The following is a 21,206-nucleotide window of genomic DNA, read 5'->3' as shown; positions in this document are numbered from 1 at the left end:
GAAAGCTTTTTTTTTATTTCTTTTTTTTTTTTTACTTTGTGGGAAATATAGCTGTTCATAATACACGCGCGCACGCTCCGCACACACGTTCGCGTACGCAACTTATTGTATAATTTTCTACTTCAAGCTTACGTCAATATACAAGCCGCTTAGCCTACCTCATGCACGCGTATTGTGATAAAAGCGAATCATTTATACGTAGCCAGGAATTATCATTCGCTCGATGCTCCGAAATATTTACGATCGCGATACTATGTAGGTATTGTATATTATCCATTGCTTATGACGAGAAGCAGAGCCTTGGCGTGAATTTAACAGAGCCTTAGCACGATGTTACATTAGCATTTCCGGGAAAGTATGTATTATTAGCTTTTTCGTAACCGCGTAACATTGTTTCTCTTGCGTCGGGTAGGTGGAATCACGTGCGTCAGACTTCGATCCAGAAATCCGGTCGCTCACGCGAGCGCAATATCGGATGGAAGTGCGAGTTTCGAGATTTCATCACGATTACCACATTTCGGTATCAAATATTCTTAAAATACACGTTGCATCGAGTATTCGTGTATTTGTTCTGCAGCACTTTCTGAGAATCTCTTACACTTTTGTTATCTCTCACCGGAGTACTTGCGCGTGTCTAGAAATTCCGTGCTAAATTTATATTTGCGTGTAATTTATGCGTTATTTTTTATTATAGTTATTATTTTATTTTATTTTAATTTTTTTTTTTTTAATGAATTGTATCTCTTGACGAGATTCGTATTCTTTGCAAGCGTATCTCTTTTATAATAAACGAGATCAACGTGCGAGAGTGTAACTAACGTAATGATGATCGTGATTTCAGGACGATGGCATAATGGATCATGATACAGACGGAGACGGCGCGATCAACTTGTCAACGTCACAGCGACCCTCCGCCGCCACTACCCCTAATGGTGATACTTCCACTTACGGCCAAGATCAACAAGACAACGATCAGGTAAGAAATTAATCTCTGAAAACAATCTCGATTTATCATCGCGTGTAATATTTATTTTTTTATTGCTCTCGTGATGCAATCGCGTCTTGAACATTACAGAACTAAGCAACGATTGACGAATTCTTTTAATCTAAAATCAACACAGATGTCATCCAACATACTGGCTGTAAATAATTTTATTCTAAAATTGATTTTCTCCTCCACTTTTTTTCTTTCTGCTTGCTTTTGTTTTTTTTTTTCTTTTTATTTATGAATAATGAAATATTACATATACATTCACTTTTATTAAGAAATATTATGGCCGATTTATATCGACAAAAATATAAATCGAATACCGAAATGTTATTCTATGGAATAAGAGAGTGAGTAAGAGAAAGAAAGAAAGAGAAAGAGTGAGAAAGTGTTATATTTGGAAATTCTTGTAGCAGGGAAGAGAAAATATTTACTGGTCACAGACATGTACGAAAAAAAAAATAGTTATTTGTTTGGGACGACCTGACCAGATTAAATTTGTGCTATTTTGAACAATGAAACAACCTCTTTTATCAAATGATGACGAAATGTGATAACGTTCATATAATATCACTAAATATAACCGCAGCTGTTTATACGCGATAAGATTCAAGACGCTAATCTGCGCCAACAATATCACATTCTTTTTTTTTTCTTTCTTTTTGTTTATAACATTTGGCGTTAGTGGGTGGCTCGCGTATTATCGCGCGGAATATATTTAAAAAAATATCATTAGATTATTTTTATATTTATATTACGTACATGTTCTCTTCGTAGGCACACGAGAGCAAAAATTAAAAATATCCGCGACAAATATCGCTAATAGTAATAAGAGAGACTCGGGATCTTGCGCGAAACATCTGCAACAAGTAGGAAAGAAATAGCTTCGAGCTTCCGAGCTATAAGTATATGACGCGATCGGGTTGAGTGATGAAATCGCCGAGATGAAGTCCGGCTAATAAAACGAAACAGTGACCTTCTCGCCCTTTTACGCTTCCACTTTTGTGCTTTTTTTTTCCACGCCGAGTCCAAATCGAAAAACGGAATTGAACGGTCCTCCGCATCCTGTATCGCGACCCGCGGGTGCAAACCGATAACGCCCTTGGAGCTTTCGTCCCAGGATCCCGGGGGTTTTTCTCGCGATAAGCCGGGCGCGCGACACTTCGACATTTGACACCCGGCTGCCATAAAATCGGGCCCCCTGATTTCAAATTCAATTCAAAATCCCACGCGCTCGCGGACGAACGCAATATACCGCCCCGGCGAGCCCGGCGGCGGCGGAAACAAATGTTTTATGGCCCTTAAAGCGGTTCTTTTCCACAGTTTCGTTTCCGCGGAAAGCATAATACGACTCGCGACGTATGCGCACCTATATGACGTTATGCGCCTCGCGAATCGTCTGGCGAATCAATTCGCGAGAGACCACCTTTGCTCCTTCTAGCTAGCGTAGATCAAGAATATTTATGCACCTTTGTACTTTTTTTTTTTTTCCCCCCCAAATGCTTTAAATCTTAATATACCTCGAGGAGCAAAAAGAAAACCTTATATGCGTCCGATATTAGCCGCGATAATTAATTATAAATGTGAATAAGCAGGTTTAATACCAAGGGACCCGCGTAATACGAAACCGTTTATCGAGTTTTATTTTCGGTTTTCCTATTCCTGATGACCCAAGGAGTAAAATCGTGTTTCCCCATCCGAAGGATCGACTATCGAGCTAATATTAAAATGCATGTACCGTATTAATCTTGCCGAGTTTAGCTGAGATATATCAAAATGAATACAGGTCGCGACATTTTATTACGTCCAGGTCAAACCGAAAAAGTATTATCGTTGTTAAGAGATTCTGAATTTCTAATATTATATTAAACCAATACAAATATAATTACTTAGTATGCGATCACTTCTTTTAACGACGTTCAAATTTTTTTTTTGTTTTTTTTATTGTATTTTTCTATCCATTTTCAATTACTTCGGTTTTAAAGAAATAAGCTCGATTTTAAGATAAATAGCTAAATAAGTTAAGGGTTTTTTTTTTTCTTTTTCTTAAATGATATATTTAATTATATATCTTTAGAAATAAAACCACTCATTATTTATTCAAGAATAATTTTATATAAATGTACATTATCTTTAGCTTTATTTAATACGAAGGGAACCGAAGTGACTATTCTTAATAACCACATGCATAACACATTAACGAATTGAAACACGTGAAAGTGCCAGGGGAATTACATTTTCTCGTAACGAAGTAACGGAGATATCAGAATCTCAATGGCAAGGCACGTAGACACCTCGACACTTCGACTTTGTCCTTCTCGCCGTCTTCTCCTGCCTACCGATCTCCTTGCACTCGTAACCGCAATAGAACGACGTCCCTCGCGACGTCCTTAGGCTACTGCGTCACTCCGAACCCTCGCAGCCGGCTCTCTCGACTCTCAAGAACCTCTTAAATTATAAACAGTGTCAGACCGCGGTACTTCGATCGCGGCCGTAGCTTAAACGCAAACTTGGTTCCCGACTGCTCGTATCGGAACGACTTCGACAAGGTTGTTAGACACCGTTGTAGGTATCTCGCGCTCGTTTTCGCAATCAAAAATCCATTTTGGATAGCTCGCATATTTGATCAAACTGCAGCGACAACTGCATTATTCGGCGAACGGCATTGTTCCACTGTACATGGGATTTTTATATTTACATTCGATACACTTTTGACTTTGTAACTCTTTTTTTTTTTTTTTTTTTTTTTTTTATATATTTGCAACGTTTATTTTTTCGTGAAAATGTTGAAATATTATTAAATAAAATATTGTCAGGACTTTTTGGCTAGATTAAATTGTTCGGATTTATTGACGTAGTTGGATAAATCGCGCAAATATAAAAATTCCCGACTCTCAGTCCGATCTAAGTTTTTATTCAACTACTCTCACGGCAATGTAGACGTTATCCGCAAAATTTCATTACGGCAGTGCTAAAAGAATTATTAATTCTAAACGGTAAGAACGAGAATGATAACGGATATCAATTTCCTGTCTCTGTGGTGACCTCCCGTGGATAAAAATTCTCGTTACATTGATGTAATATCTCATTCGGCGTGGCGTGGAGTCGTAACTTCTGTTGAAACTTTCCGCCCCGTTAATAAGTTAACTACAGAATCGCCTTGAAGTTCTGCATAGAGATTGCAAATAATTGACTCAACGGGACAATTGTCGACATTAACCTAAGCCATTACTTGGAAAGCTAGCTGGGACTCTACGAAGTTACCGAGTCTATCAAGATTGCTTCGAGTGTGACACAATGGAAGTAAGGAAATCGCGGTCGAACCGTAGGACGGTCAGCAAAAGTCAATGGTTACCCAAAACTCCGATCCCAAAACGATCAAGCCAACTTCATAAAATCGTAAGATCCCGAAGTTCGTTGATGTTCGATTCAATCGACACTTCCTTCCTCCGCGTTTAAAATAAAAGTAAAATGACCCCGAGAATTGCGCGAAGGCTTTCACGTACCGAAGCTTACAATACTTTTCGGAAACTGAGAAGTCTCAATACAGAGCGCACGTTGTTTACTCTTGTTCTTTTTTTTTTTTTCTCCGCGTTGAATATAATTTTCGGTGTACAAATGCATTTGTAACACGTTAAACTGTGTACAAATAGCTCGTCGAGATATTGTAACGTATAAAAAAGATCGCGGGCGGCCGTTCGCGACTTTGACATTACGGCTCTCTCGCATTCCTTTCTCAGCGGTCGAACGATACACAGTGTAGCTCCGTATACATATTATACGCGGCCGAGCAGTATATTAAATTCAGCACAGAGTACATTACACGCGGGGAAATAGTAATTAAAATTTATAAAATAATAAAAAAAAAATCGAACTGTCGTTTTACTCCTACGGGCACAAAGCGAATTAAACGAGAGACCGAGGGCCAATCGACGTTGCGAAAAAACGACAATAACCGGGGCGACAATAAAACTTTTACATCTCCATTTTTAAATAGAGAAATTAATGTAATTCTTAAATTATTATTTAATATCTTTAAATTATTGTCGCGGCATAATTGTTCGCGTTATTTTTCCAAGTAGCGAGCATTAAAGTATTGCTTCCAGTCGCTGTTTAGTCATCCCATTCCGTCGCACACAGGCACACGCGCGCGCGTATATGTGAATATGCATACGAGAAGTAATATAGAAGGCTTCCAAAATATCCCGCTATACGCCAGGCTAGCTTACCGATAAGCGAATCTTTATTTACACAAGCAACGACTGAGCAGATGTACGGTGTCGCGTGTGTAATGTAGGTTTCGCGTGTGTGGTCATATATGTACACACATTAACGCAATATCCTCTTTTACAACCTACGTCCGTGCGTGCCGTCCGTGTGAGCCGGGAATTTTCTAACTCGTCTGTATATACCAACGCGATATATCGCCTCTTTCTTGCCGCTCGTTATTTCCATTGAATTTTTTAGTTTACCAATTATTTATCGAAATAATTTTATTTATCCCGGCGCATTTAGCCGATTAATTTTAAATTACGACGCGAAAGGAATTTCAAAAGTTGCTAATGGCAGCTGTTTAACCTTTTTTTTTTTTTTCGATTTATACGATAAATATACACGACGTATTGTTAGAAATAATGAGCTGATAATAGGTATTGTATTTCTCGAACGAGTTTGCGTGACATTTGAAATGAAATGAAACTCTACCTTTCACCTTTTCCCGAATAAAAACTCCGAATTATTTCTAATACTAACTGCCGCGGCGATGCCCCGCTCGCTCTCCGTGCATTCGATAACTCGCTCGTTCGCGTGGACGGCATTTCGAAATTAAACAAACTTTTGCCGTGAATGACGTCGATATTTCATTAGATTCCCTCACTCCGTTTATCTCCGGTTAATATCCAAACGCCCGGAGAATCCAAAGGATCTCCAGCGGGAGTATCAGCGTTCCTTGAAATGCAAAAAGGGGTTGCGAGGGACGGGCGAGTGAATGAAAGGGTGAGAGCGGGGATTAAAAAAGAAAAAGAAAAAAAAAAAGGAAGACAGAGCGGCGGGTAGGGGAGTGAAAGAGACGAGCATGGATGAAAGACAAGCGAGTTCTCACCTCCCGCTTGAGTTTTATAGATCGCAAATTGCGGATAGGCTGTCCTTCCCAATCAGGAAGCTTGGCATTCCCCCTCGCCGACCAATTCTTCTTTTCCCGGCTTTACCTCCGTTGCCATTTCTCTGCCTCCCTCCCTCTACCCCTTGCAGTCTATAAGCGGCTCGCATCCTCTCCTCTCCCGGCCCGAAAGCCGTAACTTTTACGTAACACGCTTCGCTATGAATATCGATGCCGGCGGAGTTAAGGAGAGCTCGCTTTTCTGTAATTGAAAGAATTTTTGTCGTGCTGAGCCAGCTGGCCGGGGCATAAAAGGTCTCGGATCGGAGCGCTCTCCCGGTAGCTCTTGCGCGCTGAAGAACTCCGCGGTACGACGTGAGCGACGAGGATTTTAATAAATTACCGAAACGGGTGGATTTGGGTGGCCTTTATTCTCCTCTCGGGGCCTTGCATCGTCGGGGATGGAAGTTCCTTTCCCCGAGAGTAGCGATCTGGTTTGCTTCTGGTCTGATTAGGCTCGTTTGCGCCGGGTGCTGCTAGAAACTCTCGAAGTGGGAATTGTTTCGCCCCCCCCTCCCCCTCCCCCTCAGGTTACTTCGCTAAAGTATGTATGTCGAGCGTGACTCAGCTTGACGAAAGCGATTAATAACGTCTTCTCCAAAAGAGTATTCACGATACGTCTTAATTAATTCTTTATCTTAATTCTTCATGTTAATGTTTTTTTTTTCTTTCTTTCTTTTTTTTTTTTTTTTTTTTTTTTATTATTGCGAAGTCAAAAATAGAATTCAGAAATGTTCTTTGTAAACACAGACGTGTTGAATAATATTTAAATTACGTTTATACATTCGTAAAAAAATTTGTGGAGCTAATCGTTTATTGCATAAAAGATGATATTGCTTTCAGGGCACGATATGTATGCAGAGATAATGATGAAGGTTGTTATAGCTGGAGAATAATGATCTTTAGCTTCTAATTTAGCTATATTTATTTCTTTGCTCCCTCGATTTTTATTATGAAACGTGTGTTGCCCGTAAGTGACACGATTATCTTTATAGCGCTCGTTATTTCACAAAGTGGTAAGTTAGCAAAAGCTGTTGTTATTTGTCGTAATACGCGTATCTAATGAGCCGCCGCTAATGAAAACATAATGATAGGCTAGTGTGGGAAAATATGCGTAACACGGCACTTCTGCGATTATTTCGTGATGGAAGAAGGTTATCTCGTTAAATTACTTTCGACCGATACAGCTATATATACATATGAATGCTTAATGCCATGAAAATCGTCGGAATTGTAGGCCATTAGATGAATTCGAGAAGGCACATTGAAGAAACTAAATTTGCACTTAATTAACTAAAAAAAAAAAAAATAAAATAAAAAAAAACATATACGATAAAAAAAATTTAAAAATTATGCAAATATTGTTTGATAATTGACGTTCTTCAAATTTCTATAATTCTTTAATTAATGCTGCGTTTTAGTGGTACTGATAAACAGCTGAAATGTCACGAGATTCTCGCGCTCGGTACAGAAATATATTTCAGAGTGAATTTAATTTCTATTAATTAACCAATTTTTCAAAGCTGGTAATCAGATCCAGGAGCACCGGAGCGGCTGACGACGATAGTCGTGGTTAAGGTCGGATTTCGACGGTAAGATGGAAGTCAGAAACTCAGGAATGCCACAGTTGTAGCGCGACGTCTCGTGTAGTCTTCCAAGTCTCGGTTTTATCTGCATTATTAACCGGTCGAAACCTCACGGCTGTGTACTTAAATCCAATCTAGAAATCCCACCCTTCTAGTCTCCTACTTTGCTAACCTCGGAGAGAGAGCAAAGGTCGACGGAGACTGGCAAGGGCGATTACCCTCCATTATTCACACGTTTAGTTCGTATCGCTGAGTGATACCCGAGGAGAAACTTGTCGAACATCCTAACGTTCGGTGATACATCGCAGTATATTATTTACGTCACCGTCGTATATGTATAATTGCCCGCGAATTTATTTTACCGTCGGTGCAATGCGTTTTTATTTCCAAAGATCGGCGGTAATTGTTATCCCGGAAACGAATCGTCTTTCGTTCGAAGGTACGGTTGATTTTATAAATATCGTAAACGAACATTGTTATTGCAATCAAATGCAAAGACAACGATGACGACATCGGCGGTGATTTCCACAGTTCGGGCGATCAGCTTAATGTCAGTTGACAAAACTGAGATCCCACCTGAAATAACTCGCGTCAGCGTCGTGACCAAACATTTCTCGTTCACATTGTAACTACATCATTGGACTCGTGACAAATATCGATCATGATTGGTGCTCGATAGAATATAAAACAATTTTATAACGATATCCCGTACGGCACACCTGAAATAATCGGTTTCTCGTTTCTTATTATTTATGAAAAAAGAAAAAAAAAATTGTTTCGAGATATTTCAGCTTGATAATTCATTAATATATCATTATCGCGTAACTGTAAATTACTACTAAACGTTAAGTAAATTTATCATTATTTTAAAGATTCAATTTCAGATTTTTTTTTTTTATGCTTGTGTCTTTCGTAAAAAAAGAGAATACATTTTTGTTCGTTCAAAAGTTGTTTGAATCAGGCCTGTAACAACACGTTGAGGAAAAAGATACATTTCTTTAGTTAGGTTTTGTTGATCAAGCTGTTAAGCTTTACAAATTTAACGTATTGGAGGAAACGGAGACTCGACGGGAAAGATAGACAGATAGATTCACGCCACCTTGGCCCCTTCCCCCATAGTATCTTCACATCTGTTCATTTTTATCACAGCCACCACATGCATACTGTCGCTTTACCTTATCATGCCTGTCATTGGTCGCCAGTGGCGTGGGAATCGGAATATCCGATTTCTTTCGAGGTCCATTTTGAAAAATTCTACTTCCGACGCTTTCATTTATATGTAATACTGTACTCCAGATTTGGTTCCTCGTCTAAATTTCGAAAGAAACTCGCGCGCAATTCTAGGATTGAGCTGGATCTATGTTCCATTTTATCTCGTACGTAAAATTACGATAATTAGATAAGACGCTCGTATTAAATGACTATAAAAAAAATATATTTCATTGTTTGGACATTAAGCGGGAATAGCGAAAATTGATTTTTACTTGAAATTTTATAATGTAATCTATAATTTTTTTTTTTTAATTAAACAACCTAGATTATTGCCAATAAGAAATATATATTAATCAAAAATAGTTACATTGGTTATATTACTATTAAATGGTTAAAATTATTAATAAATTACGAAGCTGTCTAACCTTATTCTACTTTTATCGAAGATAGATTGGTTATTCAATATTTTACAAAGGATATTAATTATGTATTGAAATCTTCTAAATGTTAGATTTTCTCGTATTTAAATTGAATGATATTCGCGAAAGAATTTTTTTAAATTGGCAGTGTTATAATTATGTAAATATATTAATAATTTAGTCGCAAAAGTAATTTGCGTAAGTTCATTATCGTTATAAATTTACTAATTTATGATCATAAATATGTTTTTTTTTCCCGTTATTATTACGTCATTTCCGTTTTTTTAATCAGAACTGTAAATATATTTGAAATATTTCACAACCGAGTTATCTTACGGTATTAAGTGCAGTGTCTACGGAGGAAAGAAGTATGATTATTTTATAATGATAATTGTGTTAGAACAGTACAAATTCGTTTCCTCATTGAAAACTGCACTTCCTGTCCTTGCGATTATCGCTCTTTGCATGTTACCGGAGTATCTGTCTCTCCATATCGCAAGTTGGAAGAAAGGAGTCTCGGACTGAGAGCTTCCCGAGAATATCCAGTTCTCAGACAGTGAAACTTAATTAAAAGCACGCGCGATGATTATTTGCCTAGCCGCCGTTCATCGTTTATTTTGGAAATTGCGTCGCTTAGACAACGCTTTCTCACGAACGGGTTTGAAATCTTTTTCGATAAAGCCGCGCGAAAACGCTTTTGGAAACTCTTTCGAAATCCAGATACAATATAAACAGAAAATATCTTTTTGTAGCGTTCTAATTATCAATAATTAAACAAACGGGTAATTTTTTTTTTTTTTTTTCTTTGAAGAAACGTACTGACGTACCTTTTTTTTAGAATTTGCATAGCATAAAATTATATTTAAAAAACGTCGTGCTATAAAATTGTTAAATTCTGTTAATTCTTTGACACTTTTTGAATTTCCTATGCGAGTTATTTTACTGAAATAATTTTACACCGATCGTAAGCACAATTGGCGAAATAACCGAAAGGGAGATCTGCCGATGTACAATTGAAAACGCCGCGTAGCACTCGTGTCAGACGCTTAAGGGATGAAGGGGTTATCGCTCCCCGCTGGAGGAAGAGAGCGAGAGGGCGAGAGGCGAGCGCACGTGTGCCGAAAGAGTACGTACGTCGGTCAGAGAGGAAGAAACGACAGGGTGAAGGTAAATGAAGAAAAAGGGACAGAGAAAGAGTGTCCGCGAAAGGGTAGGACCTACACGCGCGCACGAGAAAGAGCGAGAGCGAGAGAAAGAGAAAGAGAACGGGTGCGACGAAGCCGCGATGGGGTACAGTCGAGGGGTGGGAGGGGGGAGGGTGAGAGGAGGCGAAGCGTCGGCTAGAATAAACACATAGATGTTTTCTTTGTTCCTCTAAACTAAACAACCAACGAGGAATCTAAACAGAGGCCAGAACCCAAATTCAATTTGGTCGCCGCCTCCGTCTCTACCTTCAGCTGTTCTACGGACGAAAGGTATCTCTCCTCCCCTCCTCCACGATCCTGCGCCCTATCTGTCCATTTCACCCTTATACACTTAACGCTGCAGGACGGTGCCTAATATTTACCACGCCTCTCTTATACCGGATAACCGACCTCGCACACGCGTTGTACTTCGGCCCTTTTAAACAATACGCTCTAATATACATCATGCGTATGCGAGAGGTTCGGACGCATAGGCGTCGTTTGATGTAATTATCTCATGGATTTTTTCCCTCGTCCCGCTATTTCAAACGATTTCGAAACATATCGGCGAGCGGTACCACATATATTAAATTACCTGATTCCTTCCTGACGACCGTATGTTTGTAACGCGCCACGGCTACCAGACTGAGAGAGCCCTTCCTACCATGAAGCGGACGAGAAGAATCTACAGCGCGGCACGTTCTGTAAAAAATTAATTTTATTAAAAACTACGACACTATGTACGGTGCAAGTCCCCGTTGCGCCGTACAAATAAGTTTCTTTTATTCGATACGAACAATTATCGAAAAGGGAACTCTGCGCGAAGAGCAGTTTATCAATAATATCACAAGATTATACAAATATTTGCCATCCGCTCTCTTTTATTACTGCGCAACGATATTTATATATGTATATCGCGAACGCGAGGAGATGGAGGCGAGCGACGTTTGCTTGTATCAAGATCGATTGGTAAAAAAAAAAGGGAAAAAAGAATCGTTCTTCTTTTTTTCCTCTTCTCGCTATCGCGGCCGGACAACTCTTCCGCGCGCCGGCGAAAATCCATTCATTTCGATATTTAACTGCCGCTGCGCCGTTTATTCCGTAACCTAGCGCGATCACGTACCTGATATCAGTCGGCGCGGCGACGCGGCGATACGTGCGAAAGGTACGTACGTCAATACGTTGGACGGCAAGAAATTATAACAACGGAGCAAAAGTCTATTAGGATTTTCATTTCCTGAATAAATAAAACTCGTCGAATCGTTTAATACGCCGGGGAGGAATTCGCACGTGCATGCGCTAATCCCTGCTTTCCTCGTCGGGGATAGGAACGTGTACGGGCACACGCCGGCGCGAATGTATTTCGGCGGGTGCTGCCTGTGCGTGTAACTAAAGCTCGATTCGCACTGAGATATACCTATCTTATTCGCCGACCGCTTGACGAGACTTCAATAATAAAGTCTTAGAAAAAAAAAAAAAAAAGAAATCTCGATTATAAAACGAAGGAAGAGTCTTAGCTGCAGAATCGGAGTCGACAAGTCGACGTTCTCTACCCGGAACGAGTAGCCGAGTACATGCTTCGTCGATCGCAGTGTTCTTTACGCTTGAAGCTTGTCGTTTCTCCTTTGCGCGATTTATTTCCTACGATTTAACCGCGCGAAGACCAATCGGAACCGTCATCGCGTGGACGTACGCCGGGAGTTTACGGTCGGCTGAACGCGGCGTGCCCCGCGGAATTCGCAAGTTCAGAATCGAGGAAAGATCAAATGCTGGTATCGCGGTTGCGGATCGTTGAAGGACAGCCGAGGCGGTAGCGGCAGCGAGTTCGAAGTAGGAGGGGGGCGGGAGGAAAAAAAAAAGGGAAGTGAAATTAAAAAGTATCCGCTCGCAGTGCGGCCATCGCGGAGGCAACGTGCAGGTCCTTCTCATCCCTTGCCCCGAATAAACGCGTACATCCTCTATTCTCCCTTGTAATAATCCCTTCCGGTTAATCTGCTCCAATGTAGCCTGCAGCGAGTATCCGATGAACATCGTACATACCCCCCTATCCAGCTGCACGTCGGCAAAAGTACCGGCTTCCTGCGCCCGGTACACACTTCAACATTGTAGGGTAGAACCGCCGCGCGTCCCACCCTTTTCATATTCTTTCGTGAAAAAACGAGTAAATAAATACAAATGTGCGGAACTCCGCGCGCGGTTCATCACTGAGGATGAGGAAGTTACACGGCCTTGTCAGAATCGCTCGGCGTAGAAAAAGCGACGTATTTTAATAAGAAGAATCTCGCACACACGCGTGCTTTACACGTTTTGTTGTGGAGTCGCGTAAATGATGTTGTAAGGTAGAACGAAATATCGAAAAAGTCGACAGTCGGTACGATAAAAAATAATTGATAAGGGTGAAAATTAAAATTTTATAAAGAAAAAACTGCGCTAAGTAGTCTTCGACGCGTTTCTTGAATATTGTAACGTATAATAGAGACACGTTAGATAAATTTTTAAAGTTGCTGAGAAAGAATGAGAAAAAAAAGACGATGTTTATTTCATATAGTATTTCCATTGCATTAAAAAAAAAAGAAAAAAAAAAGAGTCTTGTATCTATGAACAATTCGATTTATTTTACATTTTATTGAATTGTGCGATGAAAATACGAAACAAGAAGCACCACGAAAGAGAAGAGATTGGAAAGATAGAGGAAGCAGGGGATCGCGTAAAAAAGCGCGGAAAACAGGTAGCTCTCGGTTCCTCTCTTATTTCGGGTAAATAATGTGCATCGGCGTACAAACGGCTGGAATTATATAAATGAAGAAAGGGAAAAAGAAAAAAAAAAAAAGAAATGTGAAAGAGACACGGCTCATTTTCCGTAGCGCGCCGACCAAACGGGAAGTGTGCTATATCTATAAACAAATATACACCTATATGTATATCGTGGTTTAGGAGGAACATGATATTCATTCGTCGGCTTTGGGCAAAGAATGTTAAGTAGTCCAGTGCGCGTTTCCTCTTTACTCCCGCCGGCCTGCCTTCGCCCCTCTGGCCGCCTTCTCCGTCGATCCTTCTGATATTTTCATCTATCCGTGTAAATGTACTTAGCGTGCGCGCAAGCTGCCGAGCCGGCAAGCTTTATTACGTGAATTTGGAAGCGCTGTAAGCGACTGAAGGGGAGGATGAGCGCGGGGAAAGGGTGTACAGAGAGAAGATATTTCGCCGGTTTCGCGCGCACTGGTAACACGGAGGTGGCGACGAGGGGGGAAGGGTGGGCCGGCGACGGGTGGTCGCGAGAGGGTGGCGGCCGGATAACCCGCTGTACCGTGCCAGCACTGAGGGACCGACTCTTCAGCCCGTGGATATGCATTTTCCGCTCGCAGCCCGCCGACCTTTCTCCACCCGCGCCGTTCTTCACAAGCCGCTTCTCTCCGCGCTATCCTATGTCGGTTTCTCTATTGCTCCCTCACTCCCTCGTACTTACCGGATCGTAGACGAGCGATCGACGGTACGTGTGCACGCGTATGCGCGCGGGAAGAGTACTGTTAATTCGGTTTACGAGCTGCTATCAGAGACGTAAAGGACACGAACGACCGGCATGACGCACCATTTCGAAGCTGAGACGAGTGCACTACGTTGTACGTATATCTTTACTCTATTTTAAAAGAGACAGCGGAAGGGAGGGAGGAAAAGAAAGAAATAGACGAGGTTGTTCTAAAAATACTTTCCTCGCGAAGTAGATTCATCGTTTACGGGCTTTACGCATTGGCGAACGTTGGTATTAATTAGAAGTGCGCTGGAGAGAACACTGTTGCGCCGTGAGAATTTCGACGACGCTGCGGCGTAAATTTTAGATTGACAGAATGGGATCACTACATTTTTTAGGCACGTTGTAAAATATTTTACGTAAATAATCTTCTTTTTTTTTAAATTATTTTATAGATTTTTTAGAATTATATAAAATTTACACAGCTAAATGTTACAACGTGCAGCTGAAGAATTACATAAATTCGTAAGTAGCCGAGAATTCCATCGGTGAAGTAGTATCGGATAGCGTGCGTGTATCAGGTGACAGAAAAAGATGATAATGCTGTCGAAACGAAACGCAAGTAGTATTACACCGCCGGACGTTCCAGAGTTACACGAAAATTAAAAAATAATGTCACGACCGAACTCGTTCTCTCGTTCGTCTAATTTTTATTCTGCCGCACGCAGTGCGTTTCTTGCTTCTTTTTTTTTTTTTAAATACATCGGAAACGAAATATTAATTCCACTGCGTAATGCCGACAAGACGGGCACCCCGTTATTGTTCGCGATGACGTACATAACGCCGCCGGCGACGCGAACCGGTTGAAAACGAAAATTGTACGTGCATGCCGTCGGTATATACAGGAAGGTAATTGGATATCGCACATCTCGCGGACGCAACGTGCACAACGAAACACCACTACTGATACGTCGAGACTCACGTTAGCAGTTGCTACTCGGAATTGTTTTCCCGTCCGAGATTACACCGCACCGCCACCGTCTTTCTTCTTTTTCGTTCAAGAAAGCATAAGCACGCGATAGCGATCCGATCAACACAATATATATTTTTTTCTTACGGTAACCACGAATGAATTAAAGGAATTAAAGCCTGCGGATTTTAATAGTAAAATTTTAATCCTGGAAAAATTCGCGTGCGATTATAAATGCAGTTTGAAAGAATCGCGATTACTTGTACGCAGCTTGAAGTCCCGCGTGGACTTTTGAGGTAGGAATCTGAAGCGCTCACGAAGATACGTATGTCAGAAAAGAATCGGAGGCCCACGGATAAACTCGAACGAATGCGAAGAATATTTTTAATTATACGTCACAAACATATGTGGGAGAATAGAAGGAAAGAGAGAGAGATAAGTAAAATCTTTCTGCTTACGCTGAGCACACGCGCAACAAGCGGCGAAATAAACACGCAACCGAGTAACTAACAGCCTCAGTTAAATATGTCCGTTTTGTTTTCGCTGTTTTCATTACGATACGGTAAACTGCTGCAGCGTTAAACGTATCTGTTCGATACACTTAAATTATTTTTGCTGCTTCGATGCTTAAAAAACAGTTGCCGCATATTGTACAATTTTCGCGTTGTTTTTGCGTTACATTTGTAACATGTTGCGGGTTAAAAATAACTTAACAGAGGGTTACGCAAGTCTTTCACATTTTTTTTTTTTTCCATAATTATACTCGCTCGATTTTTTTTTCTTTTTTCAACGATTCTTATTTACTGTACATTTTAATATTATTTTTAATTTAAATTAAAGTATCGTATTGTATGCAGTGCCTCTGAGTGATAAATCTTGGTAGAAAATGATTAGAAATGTTAATATTACTTTATGAAAATCAGGTATACGTGAAAACCTCACGAATCATAGAGTACGTGAATTATCTGCTGGTTTTTTTTTTTTTTTTACAATTATTTGCGATTTTTCTAACATCCGCTATTTAACATTAAAATAAAATGAAAATTATAACAGATTAAAAATGCAGAAGAAGGCGGTAACTAATTAAAGATTGCGTTATTCATTAATATGTAAATTTTGCGCTGGTGCCGCGAATTAAAGAAACCTCTCTGACTGCAAGAGGAAGTCTCTCATCCTCCCGCATCTCTGTCGAGCCGCAGAACCGTGGGTCTTCGCGGTTGGATCTTAAATTCATTTTATTTCCGGCCGAACGATCCCGGCGAAAAGGTTTAAACGATTTATCATCTGCGAATTGTGCTTTGGTCAGACGCTTCTTTTGCAGAATACCGAAACTTTCCCCGCCTCATCTTCTTCGGTTTCTTCTCTTGTGTTTTTTTTTTTTTTTTTTTCTAAATCACGTCCTTATTATTATAAATACACACCTTCTTTTTATTTATAGCCCGAGAACTGTGAAAAATTCCGAATTTGTATAATTATTTAAATCTTAAATTCAATACGTTATCAATAAAATCTTTGTATAAGCCCGCGAGTTTTCTTCGCCCACGGGACGCCTTGTTCGGAACGCTAAAGGGAAGTCAAATATATTTCTCGATAAACGAACCGTGGCGAGGGAGAGGTAGGGCTTTGACGGAAGGGTTGAAGCGACGTTCTGGGTCGAGCTATCAAAACGCAGGGGGTAAGATAGGGAGAAGAAATCGCACAGGAAGCGACTCGCTCCGGACTATCGTTATCAACAATTCAATGATGTTTAACTTATTTATGTCCCGTTAAATGCCGGGGCTAATTAGATGGCGGCGCAAAAGATCTCCCCCGTACCCTCGGCGGGCCCTGTTCCAAGGCTCCGACGTCTCCCGGGGTGTAATGGGTGGCGAGGGTGGGAGATCAGAGGTAGCCTCCTATAACCAGCCGGAGACAGACAATGGCAAAGAATGGGCCAGGAGTCGCTCTGAATAGGCTTCAAGACATTGAACGCTATAATGCGAAAGACTCCATTGTGAGGCGGGCAGTTAAGTGCTTCTGTCTGGTCTCCAAAACGAAGTGGGCTATGCTCCCGGTGTCTTGCGCCCTTTCAACCCGGTCGTCTCCTCTCCGTCCCCGTTCATCATCTCGTCACCTCTTCGTCAACTCGGGGAAGGCGACGGACGGAGATCATCCGCGTAGCGGCGGAAGCTGCGGGACCGCAGCTATTTCGGGGATAAAACGCCGGTGCAAAACAAAGGTTTTTCGAGCAAATTAATAATTTAACATTAAGATTTTGCTTTGTCTAAATGCACATAAATACGTCTGATACAATAATGCCAATTAAAAAAGTTCTCGGGGTAAGACAATAGCGTAATATACCTATTTCCAATAAGACTGGCCGGTATCGATAAAAACAAAATTGCTGTTTGTGTTGCTAATGCATATATATGTATATAAAATAGAATAGCCTCTTTCTCGTAATTTTTTTCTTTTTTTTTTTTTCTCTATCGCAAAAGGATTATTCTGCCGAACTCTGAAATAACAAGCGCGGCGCTCTTACAATACGGTACAATAATATCTGAAGTTGAGAGTGCTAGTAGGCGAGAGTCGAAAAGGCGAGACCAGTTTCGCGATAGCTTGGGGAACAGATGGCCGATCAGATACCAAGGATTAAGAGAAGAGTAACACAACCCTCCCTCCCCTTCCCCCTCGAGGTACGAGAGAAATGTGTATTAATTTTTCAAGTTTTTTAATTAGCGAATGTCTCCGTTCCGCCTTTCGCCCTGGACATTTATATTAGAACTGCCGTACTGCTCTCCCGCCTTTACTTCCATCTTCCTCTTTTCTCTATGCTCGAAGCGTTGCTCCTCACCTCGAGCAGCCGGTTACTTTCTGAGTTGCCGGCTTCCTCTCTCGTTCTCTCGCATTCTCTTCTCTTGTTCGTTCCGCTCTTGCTCATTTTCTCATTTACTCTCCCCGAGATTTGAAACGCAATGCCTTCCGCCAAGCGGGACGACCTAATCTGTTATTCGTAATTACGCATTAAACAAGTATTATCCGTAAGCCCGTGTATACATAAAAATCAGTCGAACCGTGATTTATAATATCTATATTAAAAAAAACATGCGAGTTGCTCGCATAAAATATGCTCGAGCTTTCTTAATATTGAACTATCGATTGTTTGACGATATAATATTAATTATATTAATTTTATTAAAATAGAAATAATTATATAAATTAAATTAACGGATGTATGTATATTGTGGTAAAGTATCCGAATACATTTTTGCCGCTTCTATGGCTCCCGCTTGTCGGAATAAATTATTGCATCGTACAATTGATTCACGCGAAATATCGAAACCGATAGTGAACTCCGTCGCCGGAACAAAGTCTCTTGGGTGGTCCCGCCGAAGGGAGTTCACATTTAAACCGAATCGAGATTTCGTGGGGTTTTCTGTAACTCCACGAGAGAGTCGCGGGGGAGGAGAAAGGAGAGGGGACGGATTGACTCGCCCGTATTTATTGCTCCGTACTTCTGATTTTCATTGGACTGATGCTGCCGCCCTCCTCGCCCCCGTATCCCCCGAGCGTTCGCCCCGGTATCGCGGAGGCGCACTCCCGCCAAACAATAGCTCCCATATAATTGCTTTTATAGCTCACTGAACACTAAATATTCCATACTTTTCTTTCTGCTCCATGGTCCCGTCGTTCGTTCCCGATCATCAGCGAACCGATTGGGTAAATAGAGTCGCGAAGAGCCCGCTCGGAAGGGGGTGACTCGTTCCAAGACAGATCGAAAGCATACTCTCGATGTAAACTCGAGCGATTTAAATTTCACCGAGCAGTTTATTCAATTTTTTTTTTTTTTTTTTTTATGCATCAAAAACAATTCAACAATTTAAATAAAAAAAAAAAGTGGTATTCAAGAAGTACGTTAATCAGACGAAGAGGGGAAAAAAAATTCGACGAATACTGTCAATCGCTAAACGAAAACTTTTCAATGAGGTAGACGGCGATCGCGGCTCTATGTCGGCGTGCCCGCCCGACCAACGTCAATTACGGATTCCTAACGTCCCGAAAAGCGACGGGCGAACCCCCGTAACGAGGCAGTTTGTCCAGCTGCTCGAAACCGCCCTCGGGAAAGAACTCCGACGTCCACGAAAAAGGAACGATCCGTCCCGGCGCGTTTCCCGCGGAACCTCATTCGCCGAGCTTACCGCCGACGACAAGAGCGATGACCAGGGTGAGAGATCCTCTCTCACCCTCGTCGAAGCCATTCGAACCGATCTCAGCCGTTTCCCCTCTCTCCCCCAGCCTCTCTCTCTTTTGGTGTGGCGCGATCCCGAGGTCTTTTTGTCATCCCTGCTCGTAGATCTCGCCACCCCCCGAGGTTCCCCGTCACATTGGTGACCATTCCGGGGCTCTCCTCCGGTTAACCTGCTGGAAGCCGCCCTTCCAGTCGTCGCTATCTCTCGATACACGACAAGCTAGGCTTAAACGCTGCCACTCCGGGGGGGGTTGTAATTTTCGCAATCCCGACGAAATCAGGCGTTGGTTCTTTTGGTAACCCAGGGAATCGAACTTTATTGCTAAATACTATACGATCAGCAAATTCACACCCTTTCTTTAGCCTAAACGAGCTTGTGCCTACATCGTAATTGAATCTTATCAATTATTTAATTAGGAAATTTTTATTTCTCGTGCATTATATACGTTGCATTTCATATTTAAATATAATTTTTTATTTAGTTTTTGCACATAACACGATATAAATTTTTTTTTTTTTTTTTAATTTAATAATTATTTTCAGAATATTGTTTAGTATTTAAAATATTATTACGTTGGGATGTAAATTTGTTTTTAAGAATGCATTTTTCGGCGGATGCTTATGAAGTCAGTATTGAAAAGATTAGAATCGAGCTCTTACTTAAAAAAAAAACCTGATTCCGCAATCACAGTTCTTGAAACAGAAGGTGTGAGACAACGGTTTAGTTTCTCTATCGGTGGCTTGATCCACACAGAACCACATGCCTTCCCTTTCCACTATAAGAGGTTCTACCCTTCCAGACATTCTAGCTCGCGCAGCAAACCAGGGTAATGGTTTCTCGATTAAGCCATGTTCACAATGGGATTAAAAACGACCGGTAGACCGCTGCTGACCATGCCATTCGTAGCTGAAACTATCCCTTCTTTATAAACGCGAAGCATTTACCCTATCTATCCGCATTTTAACGGGCTACGAATTAGCTAGCAAACTCTTTTCGTTCGGTATTACGCTTAGAAAATAAAAAATATTTCTCATTATTATTATTTATCTCAATACCATTGACACAGATAGTAATTAATTTAACAATAAAATCTTTAAAAACTTAATCTGATTTTTAGTTAAAAATTGCACGTAAGTATGCTGCGCATTCAGGAAAATATTTAATTATAGAGTTAACTTTATGGAGTGAAAATTAATTTTACTCGTACTAGTTTGGCGCGTAATTAAATTTCTATTAAATTTAAAAGTGGAAATGTTCTATATTACGAATTTTGACAATCGTATGTTTTATCGAACGAATATAAATATCATTCTCTACGCGCCGAATCGCATATAGATAAAATCGTTCGAGCGAGCTAAGAAAAAAAAAAAAGAAAAAAAAAAAAGAAACCTCACCGTGGACACGCGGGCCCTACCGAAGGATCCAACTAAGGATAGTCACGGATCAGAAATCTCGTCGCGCCTTTCTAATTAACGTCACCTTCGCTCTCAAAGTAAAGAGGGTTTCCATAAAGGGGTCGACTTTTAGCCTCAACACCAAAGCTCGAGCTCTTCTCGACCTGGCTATCGCTCACCCCTTTCTTTTTTTAAAAACCATTTCTTCGCCACCGGCGTCCCTGCGGCTGCCAGCAGACGGCGTCGGCGAGGGATGAAGATTAATTCGTTCCGTCTTAATCGTATCAAAGTTTGAGAGCCGAGTCAAGCTCGGCAAGGCCCGAGCCGTGCTCGACGCGAAACGCCTTCCAACCTCCCCGCGTCACCTCTTTGAAGCTGCACCACTTCATACCGAACGCCGGCCACCTTCCAGAAGTCGCACACCTACAACCCTCCCTCCCTCCCCGCCCTGCACCTCCCCTACTTTTCTGCAACTTTTTACTTTTAGTTTGACCCTACCGCTCGTCGTTTCTTCCCACCGCCGCGGCCTCTTTCTGTTTCTTCTCGGCGTTCTTTCTTCCCCACTCACTTCGATGCATCTTTGCGCGACCCTCCCTC

At 41.2% G+C, this 21,206-nt stretch overlaps 1 protein-coding gene across 18 annotated transcripts in view; it reads left to right on the top strand.

Annotated features, from left to right (window-relative positions):
• The window catches only part of Foxp (forkhead box P), a 244,442-nt gene that overhangs the window by 151,528 nt on the left and 71,708 nt on the right, over window positions 1–21,206 (top strand). For all 18 annotated transcript variants that reach the window (XR_011546695.1, XM_070667133.1, XM_070667138.1 and 15 more), the window contains one exon: window positions 842–976. Coding sequence is in view for 17 of the 18 variants with exons in the window: in XM_070667133.1 (XP_070523234.1) it covers window positions 842–976 (135 nt within the window). In the remaining variant the exon portion in view is untranslated. The remainder of the gene's footprint in view (window positions 1–841; window positions 977–21,206) is intronic.

Source organism: Cardiocondyla obscurior, linkage group LG15 (assembly GCF_019399895.1).
Source record: "Cardiocondyla obscurior isolate alpha-2009 linkage group LG15, Cobs3.1, whole genome shotgun sequence".
NCBI classification, from domain to species: Eukaryota; Metazoa; Arthropoda; class Insecta; order Hymenoptera; family Formicidae; genus Cardiocondyla; species Cardiocondyla obscurior.
This window is presented reverse-complemented; position numbering and strand designations above follow the sequence as displayed.